Source organism: Armigeres subalbatus, unplaced genomic scaffold (assembly GCF_024139115.2).
Source record: "Armigeres subalbatus isolate Guangzhou_Male unplaced genomic scaffold, GZ_Asu_2 Contig561, whole genome shotgun sequence".
In the NCBI taxonomy this organism is placed as follows: domain Eukaryota; kingdom Metazoa; phylum Arthropoda; class Insecta; order Diptera; family Culicidae; genus Armigeres; species Armigeres subalbatus.
The window spans coordinates 235525-250136 of NW_026943327.1; the positions used below are offsets into that span (position 1 = coordinate 235525).

Sequence of the window (14612 nt, forward strand, 5' to 3'; positions counted from 1 at the left end):
TGTAGAATGGTATTGGCAATGTTTGGTGCGCAACCACACGTCTCCTTCGCCACTTCACGAACATTTTATAAGATATCACTAACATTTTTTATCACTGTTGTGTATGTTGAGATCAGATCTACTCACCTCCCGTTGGTGACAGTGTACTTCCCTGCTTCATGAGAGCACCGTAGACAAACCAAACGCAATGGGGCAACGTGTACAAAATCTGCTCCTTGTCTTTGGTCATTTTGTAGCGCACAATGAGCATTCCGTAGATGATCGGGCCAACGGCCAACAGCGACACCAGGATCAGAATCCATACATCCCTGTTGAAGGGAGCAAGCAAACCTGACCCACTAGCCGATTCCATTGGCCGAACCATAATCATCATCCACTCGCCTTCGTCCAGACCGGCCGAGTAGAGAACGTGCTGCCGGGCGTCGGCTAGAATGGGCAGAAAGGCCACAGCGATGTCGGCTTTCTCGGTGGCCAAGAGCTCGATTATGCTTCCCTGCATGTCGTTGGTCGATCCAACAATGTTATGTTCCGGCATGACCAAGGTGTAATTGAATTTGAACTTTTCCATGAGGAACTCGAGCAGCTCGAAGGCTACGCCACGTCCAACCAGAGTCCCATTCTGGCGCTCGGTGTAGCTGAGTGGCCAGTCCTGTCAAACGAGAAGGAAATGGAGATTCAGTTTGCTGAAAATTTGTTTTCACATTACCCATATTGGATTTCAAATAGGCGTGGATAATTAGTTATTTTCGAGCGTCTTTGCTAAACATCACAATTATTATGAGATCACGAATAATTTTCTTCTATTTAATTATACTATTATATAATCGAAGTAAATGAAAGTATAATTATAAATTGTAATCTTATGAACATGATTTGTATTGTTCAATATAAGAAGAAAAAGTAATATATATGGAGCGTAAGACTTGTTAGGGGAAGGAGAGGGGCAATATGCCCTAGCTAAGCAAGAACTGCTTTAAACCGGTAATTGTATGTAGCTAGCGGTCGTCATTCTAAAATTGTAGAAAATCTCAATCATTTTGATAATATTCACATTTAAAAAAAAATGTTGGTATTCTGTTGCCGGAAATCTTAAGAGACCAAACGTGCTTCAGCTGACAATACTTAGGGAACAACACACTATGCGTCGGCGAATCCTATTATTTTGACATATTTTTTTTGGCAACATGGTACAATCATGAAAACGCGTAAAATCTTGATTTGTACAATTACTGAAATAGTGAGAAACATGTGATTAATTATTATTGGGCGTGTTAAGGGAAATGTTACAGAGTTAAGTCACTTTGTATCAACAGATACGTTCAGATAATTTCTTCAGTGTATTGATAACAAAACAAAGCTGAACTAACTACACAATTTTATATCTGGACAGTAAGTGAAACTAATTGGCTTCTATATGCTTTACGAAGAGCTCCAATCGTACTAAAATGGCTGCAATATAGTGGAAATTCTATTTATGGGGGTGAACCCAAATTTTGACGAATCATACCTGTTTATCACTTTAGTGATTAAATAATCTAGATTTTATCCAAACATTCTGGAAATTGCTATAGATACTGATTCGTGGTTCTCTTTTTTGCTTTGCTTTGAAATTTTGTTGGCTCGTTTTCAAAGATTTTAGGTTTTTTTTAATCCTTTCTGTGTTTCTTAACCTTCTGTGTTTCTTAACCGCTACTGTGCCGAGATCTACTGTGGTATTCTGCTGTACAGAATCCACACAGAATCTATTTTTTGATTTCCATTATTCATTATTGCTGTCGTTGCCAGTCCATCTTCATCGTGAGCAGAGGCGCCGTCACGTTCTGAGACGTGGGTAGGACAAACTGGATTATCATATCTATTGAATACTTTTAGAGACTTTCCGGAGATCCCCCGGAGACATTTGTAGAATTTTTTTCGGACTTCCTCAGATAAGTTATAAATTCCCTGTTAAAACAGTCTTTAAATTTTATAAAATATTTGATGGTCTTAAGCAATTATCACTAACTTCTAAGAACTCGAACCCTTAGAAATATTCGGAAACAGCTACGATCTATCAGTGAAGCTTATGATCGTCCAAAAATCCATGGGCGTAACTAAGGAAAAATTCTAGGGGGGGCTAACTTTTTCTATTAATTTATTCAGGTTACACACAGAAAAGTTATCGTTTCCGCTCAACGCTGTCCGCAAGATGGCATACCAGACAGCTTTTCCAACACAACCAGTGATGTCTTGAATAGCCCTGATATGAAAATATTGAGATATTGTAGGTTTCCAAAACCATTGATATGTAAAAAAACATAGAAGATTTGCAAAGCAAAAGAAGACTGGAAATTTATGTATCCATTCAAAGGAATTCCAAGATCTTTCTCATTTACATTTTAGTTACCTCTTCTTAAAACATTAGGATTTGTCGAGCTTTTTTCGAATCTCTTGAACCCTAGTAGGATTATTGGAAATTCCAAATTTTCTGGAAATAGCAGCAACATCCCTCAGACACTTTACCAGACAAATCTGCAGAAATACATACCTTCAAAATGTCCATGTTCCATACAGACATACGATACGTTGTACCTACTTGGGTACCACATTTTCGAAAGGTTTCTTCTGAAAATCTCTCCAGAAATACCAGGCATCGTTGAGAACAAGCCTCCCGGAATCCAAATTTAAATCTTCTCGCGTTTTTAAAGGCACACCAATCAATACGGAAGCAATACACAGGTGTCATTTTTATAATTTCAGCTTCGCTGCATAAAATAATAAAATCGACAGTCCCGAGTTGTGCATTGCTTTCGTATTGAGCTGTATTGAATGGTGTGCCCTTTAAAACTCGATTGAAATTGTTTATAAATTCTAAGCGGTTTGTCCTTAAAGAAAAATCCCTATGTTAGAAAGCTAGATATCCTATGCACACTTCAGTTAAAATACTTAGTATACGAGAAAAGCAAAGATACCCACAAGGCTCTAGGCAACCTTAAAAATCCTAAAGGATTGACCATTTGTTATTAAATGCCAGAAATTTTAGCACTTTTTTGTGCGCACTGCAAGTGAGCAAAGGAGAAAAACTGGTTTTACTGTTGCCTTTCTCTTGCTTTTGGAGTTACGTGCCCCGAAAGTGTGATTTACTTTAGAAATAAGATTCGTGCGTCGTGCTTAGAATCAAGGAAACGTAATATCCTTCGTATTTAGCATTCCTATCGCAAGATGCAACAATTGTTCGAGATTTGAAAACTTAATGAAATAGATTCAACTTGCTACAGAGAGAGATGATAAGACTTTATACTCTGCAGCTACGCCCATATTCGCTCAGAGAGTTAGATATATGCAATACTTATACAAAGTTGCAAAATTCTAGGGGGGGCTAGCTTGGTTCTAGGTGGGGCTATAGGGCCCCCTAGCCCCCCTGTAGTTACGCCAATGCAAAAATCTCTAAGGGAGTTCAATACTATTAGAAACTTGAAGACTTCTTGGAAAATCTCAATACATCATTAAGAACTTTTAGAAATGGAAAGAATTCTTCAGACTCTAAGGAGTTTTTCGGAATAGATTTCTCATTTACAATCCTGGAAACTTCCACGACTGCCAGTTTTACCACTGATTAACTGTGAAACGTTCAATGATATTGTTTAGATCTAGAAATTAAAACAGTATTGATAGTATTAGATCTTTTAGTCATCCATATGGTATTTTCTTACCATAATCATGGGTAGGACAATGCTTTGACTGTCCTACCCAGGTATTTTCATGCGTAGGACATGTCCTACTTGTCCCACCCACTCCCGGCGCCACTGATCGTGAGTCCATTGTATCCGTTTGTCCATGTCGTGTGTATCCAATAATCGTTGCATTGTTCGGTTGCCATTTATCCCGGTAACGTTGGAGGAATGCCTCCGAGAAGAACAAGTTATCAGGCGTCACCAGGCAGCCGTGAGTGACGATAAGGCGCGTACCCTAAAGCGCCACCGTATGGGCTGCGACTGACGAGGGTTTGGTAGAGGGGCTGGGAATCGAAACCATGACCGTCCGCTTGTAAGGCGAACGTGTTGACAAAAATTGCAACCATGGTATAAATTTTAACATTTAACAACATTCTTTCCATTCCATTAGAATTGGCATTCCAAATTCCAAAATAATATCTAATCCTAGACACTTTTTCAAATTTTCAACCTGTATGTATTAGGTCAATTCTAATGATAACACAGGCAATGACTCGCAAAGCATATGCAAATGATAGCCAATTCAACACCCCCAAAAATGTATGGAACAAAAAAAAAATTGTTTTAGATCCCCCGATAGAACATATTTTCTCAAATTAAAAATAGAATCACATCTAGTCAACACGGTTTCTTCAAGGGTCCTTCTACGTTCTACTACCACAAATTTCAAGGGCGTAGCCAGAGGGGGCAGAGGGAGCCGTACACCCCCCTCCCCTAAATGGTTGAAAGATTGAACGGGAACTGAAATGAATTCCCTTAACCTTCCGCAACTCGCTTCAACTTTCATAACACGAGAACTCGCGTGTTGTAAAAAGTACAACAGTCCTAAAATCCGTTATAATGAAGCCAATTCAAATGATATCAATGAATGGCGCAATGTTTCTTATAAGAATTCTAAAAACTTTAGAATTCTCCCACTGAGCGGCGCTAGTGTATATGAAAATACCAGTTTGCTTCGATATCTCGGGATCTGTGGGAATTAGAAAGTTGCCGTCTTCTACAAAGTTTTTCGAGGATTGGAAACCAATATGTTGAGAAACTGTTTAGTTCAGAATTCAGCTGTAAGGCGGCGCTAGTGTGTATGAGTTATTAGTTTGGTTAGATATCTTGGTTAGAACGTTGCCGTCTTCTACAAAGTTGTTCGAGGATTAGAAACGAATATATTGAGAAACTGTTTGGTTCAGAATTCAGACGTAAGACGGCGCTAGTGTATATGAGTTATAAGCTTGGTTAGATATCTCGGGATCTTTGGGAATTAGAAAGTTGCCGTCTTCTACAAAGTTGTTCGAGGATTCGAAACCAATATGTTGGGAAACTGTATAGTTCAAAATTCAGCCGTAAGGCAGCGCTAGTGTATATGAGTTATTAGTTTGGTTGGATATCTCGGGATCTATTGGTTTTGGAAAGTTGCTATCTTCTATAAAGTTGTTCGAGCATTGGAAACCAACATGTTGAGAAACTGTTTAGTTCAGAATTCAGCCATAAGGCGACGCTAGTGTATATGAGAGATCAGTTTAGTTCGATGTTTTCCGTGGAATTTAGAAAATTGCCGTCTTCTACAAAATTGTTCGAGGACTGGAAACCAATATGTTGAAAAACTGAATAATTCAAAATTCATCCGCAAGGAGGTGCTACTGCATATGAGATATCAGTTCTTCGAACCTTGGATCTGGGGGATTTAGAAAATTGCCGTCAAGTTTAAAATTCATCCATAGAGTAGTGATAGTAAATGTGAGACCACCAGTTTGAATATATAACCCTGAATCTGTGATATTAGAGAGTGGCCGTCTTCTTCACAGCTGTTCGAGGGTAAAAACCATTATTCTGAAGAACTGTTTGGTTTGAATTACATCCGCTGGGTGGTGATATATGGATCAACCAGTTTTGTTAGATATCGCAGGATATGTGGGATTTGAAAGTTACGTCATTTACAGTTATTTGGGAGTTATTTGGAAAACCAATGTGTTCAGAAAAGTGTGCTTGATAGTCATATAACTACCGTTTCTGCTTCATACACAGCAGGTCTTGGGTACGATCTCAGGTCCATTTCATTCGCCTACTTTGTATCTTTTGTATATATCTCATGTTACAGTATTCTGCCGTTCTACGCATAATTGTCCCATGTACATAGGAATCCTAGCAAACATGGGACAAATATGCGTATGACGGCAGTATTCGCTAAAACAGGAAACCCAAGCAACCATTGAAGCAACCAACAAATCAAAAAAATATATTAAGCTCTTTTAGTGGAATGTATTAAACCGTCTAAGACGAATTAAGTACTGTCCATTTAATTCCACCAGTTAATTTTCGTTATCTTTGCAGATACGTATTTCGACCACAACTGTGTGGTCGAAATACGTATCTGCAAAGATAACGAAAATTAACTGGTGGAAATTAATGGACAGTACTTAATTCGTCTTAGACGGTTTGTCATTAATGAGTTATTGTGACCTATGTACGACCAAATTCAGTCATATATGAGTTCCTGTGATCAAATCGGTCTAAATTGTGCTACTCGGGAAGGATTTCCGAAGCGTTTCCATTTCAATCCTGTACCTTCAATTTGACTTGTCTAACAGTAACTGTTAAAATTTGAAATGCAGGAAAAACTTGCTTCTTACATTCCATTAGAATTCCTTGCGTTCCTATCGCATCCTAACAAAGTTTTTTAGCTGAAATAGCTTTTTTTGGCTAAATAAGACCATTGAATCCTGAATGTTTTATTTTAGAATTCCGTATTTTGCGTTCCTATCACATCCTAACAAAGTTTTTTAGCTGAAATAGCTTTTTTTTGGCTAAATAAGACCATTGAATCCTGAATGTTTGTTGGGATTGGGTACTCGTTATTATTATCAAAAAACTGATCATACTAGCAAGGATTCACATAGATTTACAGTGCATTGAGTTTATTTATAATTTAAAAATCACTTTAATGAAGAAATGAAAAAACAGTACATCGAGTAAGGCAAAGTGCACTGTAATTACCTCAAGTAGGTATGGTACCTCATTGAGGTATTTTCATGAATTCATATGGCTATTACAAACATATCATACTTGTCGAAAAACTTAACTAAGACAAGGTATTGATTTGGTATTCAATATCTCTCGAATTTCTGATGTAGTTATTATCATCAATGACTACTATTTAAGTATTATTATTATAGAATTCATCTTTCATTTGTTTGCGTAGTACATATATTTTTGGGCCATTATTATACTTTTGGCGAAGGTGGAAAACTACACAATATTTTATGGTAAAAAGCATTATCAGAAATGGTTTAGAAGAAAATCGTTGGTTTAGGACGAACTGTACAAAACGACCATTCACGGACGTTCCAGATTTGCGGAAAGGCCGTCTGGTAGCCACCTGCGATCGTTGCAGAGTAAAAACTGTGAATTAACACTAAAACCACCACCAAAAATGTCTTGGAAAAAATTGCACTACTCTAGGACGGACCATCCAAAATGACCATTTTATGGATGTTCTAAATTACTCGGAAGGCCGTCTGGTGGCCACCTGCAGTCATAGCTGAATAGGACTTTGAAATATCTCCAAGATCTCCGTCAGAAATGGTTTATAAAAAATTGCGCAGCTCTAAGAAAAACATTCCAAAATCATTATTTCTACGGTCTTTCCTAATTATCCCAAAGGCCATCTGGTGGTCACCTGCGGTCATAGCAGAGTAATGACTGTGAATTTCCTTCAAAATCACCGTCAAAAATGGATTAGAAAAATTGCGCTGCTCTAGGACGAACTTCACAAGATGACAATTTTTACGGATGTTCCGGATTTTCCGGAAGGCCGCCTGGTGGCCACTGCGGTCGGAGCAGAGTAGCAGCTGTGTATAAACTCGAATATCACCGTCAGAAATGGTTTACAAAAAATTGCGCTGCTCTAGGATAAACTTTTCAAAATTATCATTTCTACGGACGTTCCGGATTATCCGGAAAGTCGTCTGGTGGCCACTTACGGCCAGAGGTGAGTGAGAACTGCGAATTAACTCCAAGGTTATTGTCAGAAATGGTTTAGAAAAAAATGCGCTGCTCTAGGACGAACTTTGCAAAACGACAATTTTTAGGGACGTTCCGGATTATAAGGAAGGCCGTCTGGTGACCACCTACGGTTATAGCAGAGTAAGAACTGTGGAATATCTCCAAAATCACCATCAGAAATGGTTTAGAAAAAATGGCGCTGCTCTCAGACGAACTTTCCAGAATGACCATTTTTACGGACGTTCCCGATTATCCGAAAGGCCGCCTGGTGACCACCTACGGTCATAGGTGAATGAGAACTGCGAATTAACTCCAAGGTTATTATTAGAAAAGATATAGAAAAATCGCGTTACTTTAGGATGAATTGTTAATGAAATCAAAAAATAATTCAATACTGGTCACTTTTCCCTGTGCACCTGAGCCTTTTATTTAGCTTTAGTTACCCGAGCCTTCTATCGAATCACTTTTATTATCTTTTCAATTGATGGAGAACTAATTTTTTGAGGAATACATGGTGGTTTGGTGCAAATTGGTCAACTGACTAAAAAGATATCTCATTTTTACTCAATGTGTTGTACTTTTTACAACGGTGCGAGTCCCGGAAGGTTAAACATGTGCCCTTCACTATCGAATCATATTCAGAAATAATTTGTTGAAATTAAAAATATTCCCAAAAACTTATTTCTGAATCCAAGATCCATAATTAATGACAGTTAAAAAAACTCGAGAGATCTCGGGCTTAAGAATTCTTCTCAAAATGTATGTAGTCTGTTTGAAATCCTTTCATTCAATTGTGAATCTCAATAATAACATTAATACTATATTCAGTATTGTGATTTTTTATTGTTACCAGATTCTTACCAGATCTTAATATTTTTCACCATTGCTAGAATATATAGTTTTTAAATTCATAAATCACTCTTCGGAATATTTTTTTTGTGTTGCTCGAAGTTGTATCGTTGTTTGCGGCACTATAAATTTACACCAACATCTGGAATTAACTTATAAAATGAAAAATCAGGTTTAGATATAAATAATGTTTTTCTATAACCCAGTGTGATTTCTATATAAATAATAAATACGGAAAAAAGTGCTGATGCAAGGATTTTTTCAAATACTAAAGCAACATAACTTTCTAAATATATGGACTTACGCGGATTCTAGAAAAGTCCTTGGAAATCATGAGATTTACATCGGATTTTAACCTTCCGGGACTCGCTTAGTCCTGAACCCACTCATGCAGTCTCGCCTCCGTTGCGTACGACAAGCGTTCTTTTTTCGTTGTGTTGTATTAGCCCAGGACCTCTTGAACTTTCATTGAAATTAATATTTATATTACAGTGCTTTGTAGGATTTCAAATCGACGACGATAAGCTCTTAACCTAGTACAAAGTATTGTAGCCAAATCATAGCTGGTAAATATCATGTTGTATCAAAATCAAACTGAGGCTTCATTACATAGGTTACAATTGTTAGGTTACAAAATGTTATTTTTTGTCTTATTAAAATGTTAAAATGTTGTTCGAAACCTTCACGATTCTCGTGCAATAATTATTTAACGTTATCACAGAAGCGTAGGGGTTTGTGCCGCTGCAAGTGTATGCTGATACGAAACATTCAACGCGGGATCATGTCCTACGAAAACAAATTGAAATAAAATGAAAAGCGTTGGGAACGGTGCTCGATATAGCCATTTCTGATTATCAGCCGAAGTATGCAAAAGACGTGACTTTCAAGTGCTTCGAACTGTATGAGAACCGCCCTTCACACTTTCTCCCATCAGAAGCTACAGTCACTCTCAAAATTGAGCGTACAGTATGGATTAGTTGACTACATTCGAAAATTTCAAAGGAAATTAAATAGTTAGCTCGGTTGTTTTTAATGCATTTCAATATTCATCCCTTCCTCCAATGTATGCGTACATAAAATTGTTGAAATTGTTTCTCTAAAGTTCATTTATTTGAAAATAATCTCAAAATACGCCTATTAGATGTGACAAAATTGAGCGTACAGCGAATTTTTCTCTATAAAATTTCTTATTATAAACATGATTAATGTATTTTAATATTGTTTTTTCATGATTATATTTATAATAATAAACATCCGCTACTTAAACATTCAATGTTTTGAAATTAAACCATGTTTTAATCAAAATGGCAAACAAGTAAGATGTATAAACAATGCTATTTAACAATTCAATGCTGCTGGGCAAAATAGATGCTTTAAGATATGGATTTCACCGGCATCGTGTCTTATATATGATAGACAATCGAATTCGAGCGAGACATACGATAAATTTGGGACACCGACAACCGGGACAACCGAGCCAACAATTAAATTTCCTTTGGAATTTTCGAATATATTCATCTAATCCATGCTGTACGCTCAATTTTGAGAGTGACTGTAGATGGAATATTGACCGATCAGTTCAATCCACACGGAGTGCAGCAAAACCCAGTGTTATCAACGATCTGTCTCTTAGGATCTCTTCTTTTTGAACTACTTATCCGTCCAGCACTCGTTTCGGTCCGCGAACCCGTCAGGTTTTCCAAAACCGTAGAGGATCCAGTTGTTCATTATCGGACGAATTTGCCGGCCGGCCGTTGGTTTTAATTGCCCAGAAGAATAATCTCTCTCGACCAGCCAAGATGACTAAGTCAGATCGTCACATTTTAACCAGATTGAGTCAGTTCAGAAACGATTTTAATTACAGGGTTTTGTAAAAAAATATCTTCCTTTTACTTGCACTATTTTGTTTTTACGTGTCTTAATTATTAATTGATTTCAATTATATGCAATTCGAAAACTTAGTTGGACTTATTTTCCTTTGCCATCACACGAAGCTCGTTGTATGCTTATTAAAATTTAAACTTTAAGTAATAGGCGCAAGTTAGCAATGACACCATTTATAAATAGTTTAGTTACACAAAAAAATCGATTCCAATGAATGAAAAAAAACTATCCCATCGCGGCAGTTTCGTCAACGCCAAATATTTTGTGTTATCCCTTGAACCAAATGATGGCTATAATTGCGATACCATTGACTTCAGTATGTCCATGTCAAAATAAAAACAGTATTTATGAAATCGTCAGGTTATCGACAGTACAAACATCTAATTGTAAAATTACTTCTTTAACACAATATTGTAACCTATAACTAAAACATGTAGTTTAGTATTATATGCTCTCAATGTAACAATACGGCCAATATGCTTGATTGACAACAAATAAATAAATAATTGAACGCATAGGGACACTGCAGGTATTTCCGTCCATCGTCGTAGGGGCTAAAACCAACGAAAGCAACGTACATTTGTTAGAACTGCACTAAAGCAGAACGTTTCTCCTGAGCTTACGATTTGGTACGTATGAGTTTTACAGAAAAGCGTCTCTTTTATTGGTTTTCGAGACTATGACGAACAGAAGAAAATACCTGCCGTGTCCCTAATTGAATGCTGCTTTTTTCGGACGCATACAGTCGATTGCGAATATATGTTTGCAAGAGGTACTTTATTTTCGGGTAATTGTTGAAAATTGCATTCGGGGAATTGGGTTTCGGGGAATTGTCATACAATCGCTGAGAGTATCATCATGGTTGGCTTAGATAAACTTTACGTTTTGATAACTTGCAATCAATTCCTTAAAGTTATTGACTCTTAACTAAAAAAAACAAACCCAGTTTAAAATTTTGTCGCTGCAGTATATTGCAAGATTATTGCAATCACATGCTTCCATAGGCTCCACCTTTTGCGTTTTTTTTTCAAATTGCGAATGAATTACATTTATCGGCTCATTAGCGATGATTGTTCATACTAATCATGGTGTAAAAGAAAACTTTTTAAAACATCCTAATTTGTTCAAAACTTGGTATTCGGAAAATATGGAAAGCTATAAACCTAATTATGATGATGCATATCTTGAATTACTAAGATTACTAAAATTTCTAAAATATCTGGATGCAATGTCCCATCAATTCAAGAAACAATCTGGTATTTGAAATATATATCTAGAAACAGATGAATCAGTATAGTAAATGGCACGCAATTTGAATTTTCACGAAATTCAAAGCTACCATCAAAAATTATTTGGTAGATCATCTCATCACCATTATGTAAAATATGATGCAAATAATTTCACCATTCAAAATTTTAAATGATTTTTGCTTGGCTCCTTCACCATGCTTGTTGCTATTAAGTGATGAGTTAAAAATCAGTTACTCACTGCATTAAGGCATGGCGTTTGAATCAGAGGTATAGGATTTTTTTTAGGAAAGAATGATTTACAAGTGAAAACAGGGCTCCTGGGTTACCGAAGTACCAAACATCTTACCTCCAATGTGGTCACCTTCAGCATCCGTCCCTTCAGTTCGTTAGCCAACTGTTCCATAAAGGCATCCTTGACGTCTTGGCTGTTTTTTTCTTCGCTCAGATAGAACCCGTCGCTGATGGGATCTCTTGATCTGGGTCGGCTGGTTCGTTCTGGTTGTATAACCGGAACGTCCGCCTCGACCACCGCCGGTAGTAGATTGAAACATAGCAGGGCAAAGAACAGCCTAGTGGGCCACAGGACACAGAAAGAAATTTTCGCACTATTCACTGTTGGTAACTGAAAATTACTGACACTCATGGTTGAGAACTATGGCACTTGAGTGAAACATTTTTTTTAAAAATATCTTTCACGTTTTATTAATTCAAGTACTTTTGGGGAAAATATCACACTTCTATTTCATATATTTTTTTTTTTCCAAAAAATTTAATAAAGTTAATAAAATTTAATAACACGTTACGGCGGGTATGCGGAAATAAGTAAAAGGAAAAAATAAACTTGAAAAACTTAATTTCAACGAGGCACCGCGCGCAATTGAAAACGGGGTTCGTGTTCTGTTGGCCTAATGTACTTCTTTGCTTTTCGATTCGCGTCCGACTCAATCGAAGGTTCACAAGGAACTGAGTAGTGCTGTGAAAGCAATTTGATTTACGGAAGTCGAATGGACAGCAATGAATCATCACAATTTATGATTTTGATATGAGATTGTGTATGGCACTAGGACATTGGAATTACATTCTTGGTTTATGGTAAATATTGTCACTCCTCGCCGACGGTGCTGTCAACGCGGAATACTTTGAATCAAATGAGAATCAATCAACTCTATCATTTACCATTTACATTATATTTTGTTGCTGTTTTATAAACTCCTTTATCTTCATTCAAGGTATTCCGATAGTAAGCACTTTCCCAAGAAAATGAAAGTTATCAATTCATATTATTAATTACTTTATTTCTGTGATTTTTGCCTTTCTCGTATACTGAGGCTAAAGGATCACTTCAAAACCGAACTTTTGATAGAAGGCTTCTTAAGTTTAGGAGACTCATTGTGCTTTATACCAATCGACTCAGTTCGACGAATTGAGGTCATGTCTGTATGTGTGTATGTACAAAAAAAGTGAGACACACTTAACTGAACTTAGCCTAATCCAATTTGTTTGCAACAGGTTGGATTCGACGTGGAATCCTGCCCAATTTTTTTTCTATTGAAAATTGGCGGAATCGGCCATTGCGTAACGGAATTATTAAAAAAAAAACATAAATTCCAAATCGCCTTTTTTAAGAAACTGCTGCAATACATTCAAATGAACGCAAATAAATGTGAATTGATAGTAATCACTGATTCTATCTCCCTAAAGTGCAATTTTGACCTATCTTATGTGCTTTTCTCGTTACATTTTATAATACACGAGAAAGGCACCATCACCGCTAGGTGTATTATTCTGGGTTTTAAATAAACTTTTACTACGAAGTTGAATATGTATTATAATCAGTGGATGTAAAACTAAACTATTGCCAATGCCAACGCGATTATTTTTATTTGCTTGTCTCCCTTGTGTCAGAACAAATCTAATTGTTAAATCTTGAAAATAATACATAGGACAAAGATAGTCCGTAAGGTCTTAAACATACAGCATTTGTTTGAGAATCTAGAAATTATACAAATGTCCATGTGAATATTTTGGTAGTTTCTTAAGAAAAATTGAAAAAGCGTTAGATTTAGATAATAATGAATTAGATGTCATTATTTAAGCTGCAAAACAGTCTCTTGTTGACATGATTACAGTTCTGATATTGAATAATAGAATAATAGAAACTTGAACAGTGCGCAACAATATAAAAAGTGAAATCAAAGCAATAAGAAAAGAATTGTAGGAGATTTTATAATTTTTCAAATTTCATTTATCCTACAAAAATCCCGAATTGAAGTGTCGCAATTTATCAACATGTGTGCCTTATTGAATGCACTTTCAGTATATCATTGATTTTATAATCCGAAGAAAATAATAACTAATATTATCCCTGACCTAATGGCGCGAGTGCGATCAACGGTCATCCGGTGACCATCGCATCGGAGCGTCGTCGCTTTGCCGATTGGTTCGCGTGCAGATAATGAAGGGTAACCATTGCCTATTCTAGGATTGCCGGCAAGAGGTGTCCATGTGGATGGCATATAAGTGAACCCTTGAATAATGAAATGGTGACACAATCCCATTTTGTTCTGCAAATATCAACATTTGATAGAGGGAATAATCTGTGAAACACGTATTCAAATCATATGAGTAAATTGGTAAAAATGTTTGATACTATCGATTTTTTTTTTTTGCAAAAAAGGATTTTCATTTACTAGAGAATTTTGACTTAACAAACAATTAATATGCCGAGGTCGATAGGAGTAATATACCTCGATAGTTAGCGCAGTCGAATATGTGGCCCTTATTGTAGGTAGGAACTAAGCTAACTTCTTCACTCTCCCTCTTAGTGTTTTTTTTTCGTTTATCCGGTCACTCCCAAATTTTAGAAGACCAGGTCCTGAGATAAATTCTGATACCGTTTGTGCCCTTTCTGCCCGCTTGT

General features: G+C 36.7%; 1 protein-coding gene across 1 annotated transcript in view; it reads right to left on the minus strand.

The window, feature by feature from the left end:
• Nucleotides 1–12172, minus strand: part of LOC134204383 (glutamate receptor ionotropic, kainate 2-like) — a 29008-nt gene extending 16836 nt beyond the window's left edge. The window contains exons 1-2 of the mRNA XM_062679197.1: nucleotides 12039–12172; nucleotides 127–649 (exon numbers count right to left, since the gene is read on the minus strand). Coding sequence (XP_062535181.1) covers nucleotides 127–649; nucleotides 12039–12095 — 580 coding nt within the window. The 5' untranslated portion in view covers nucleotides 12096–12172. The remainder of the gene's footprint in view (nucleotides 1–126; nucleotides 650–12038) is intronic.
• Nucleotides 12173–14612: the final 2440 nt, after the last annotated feature.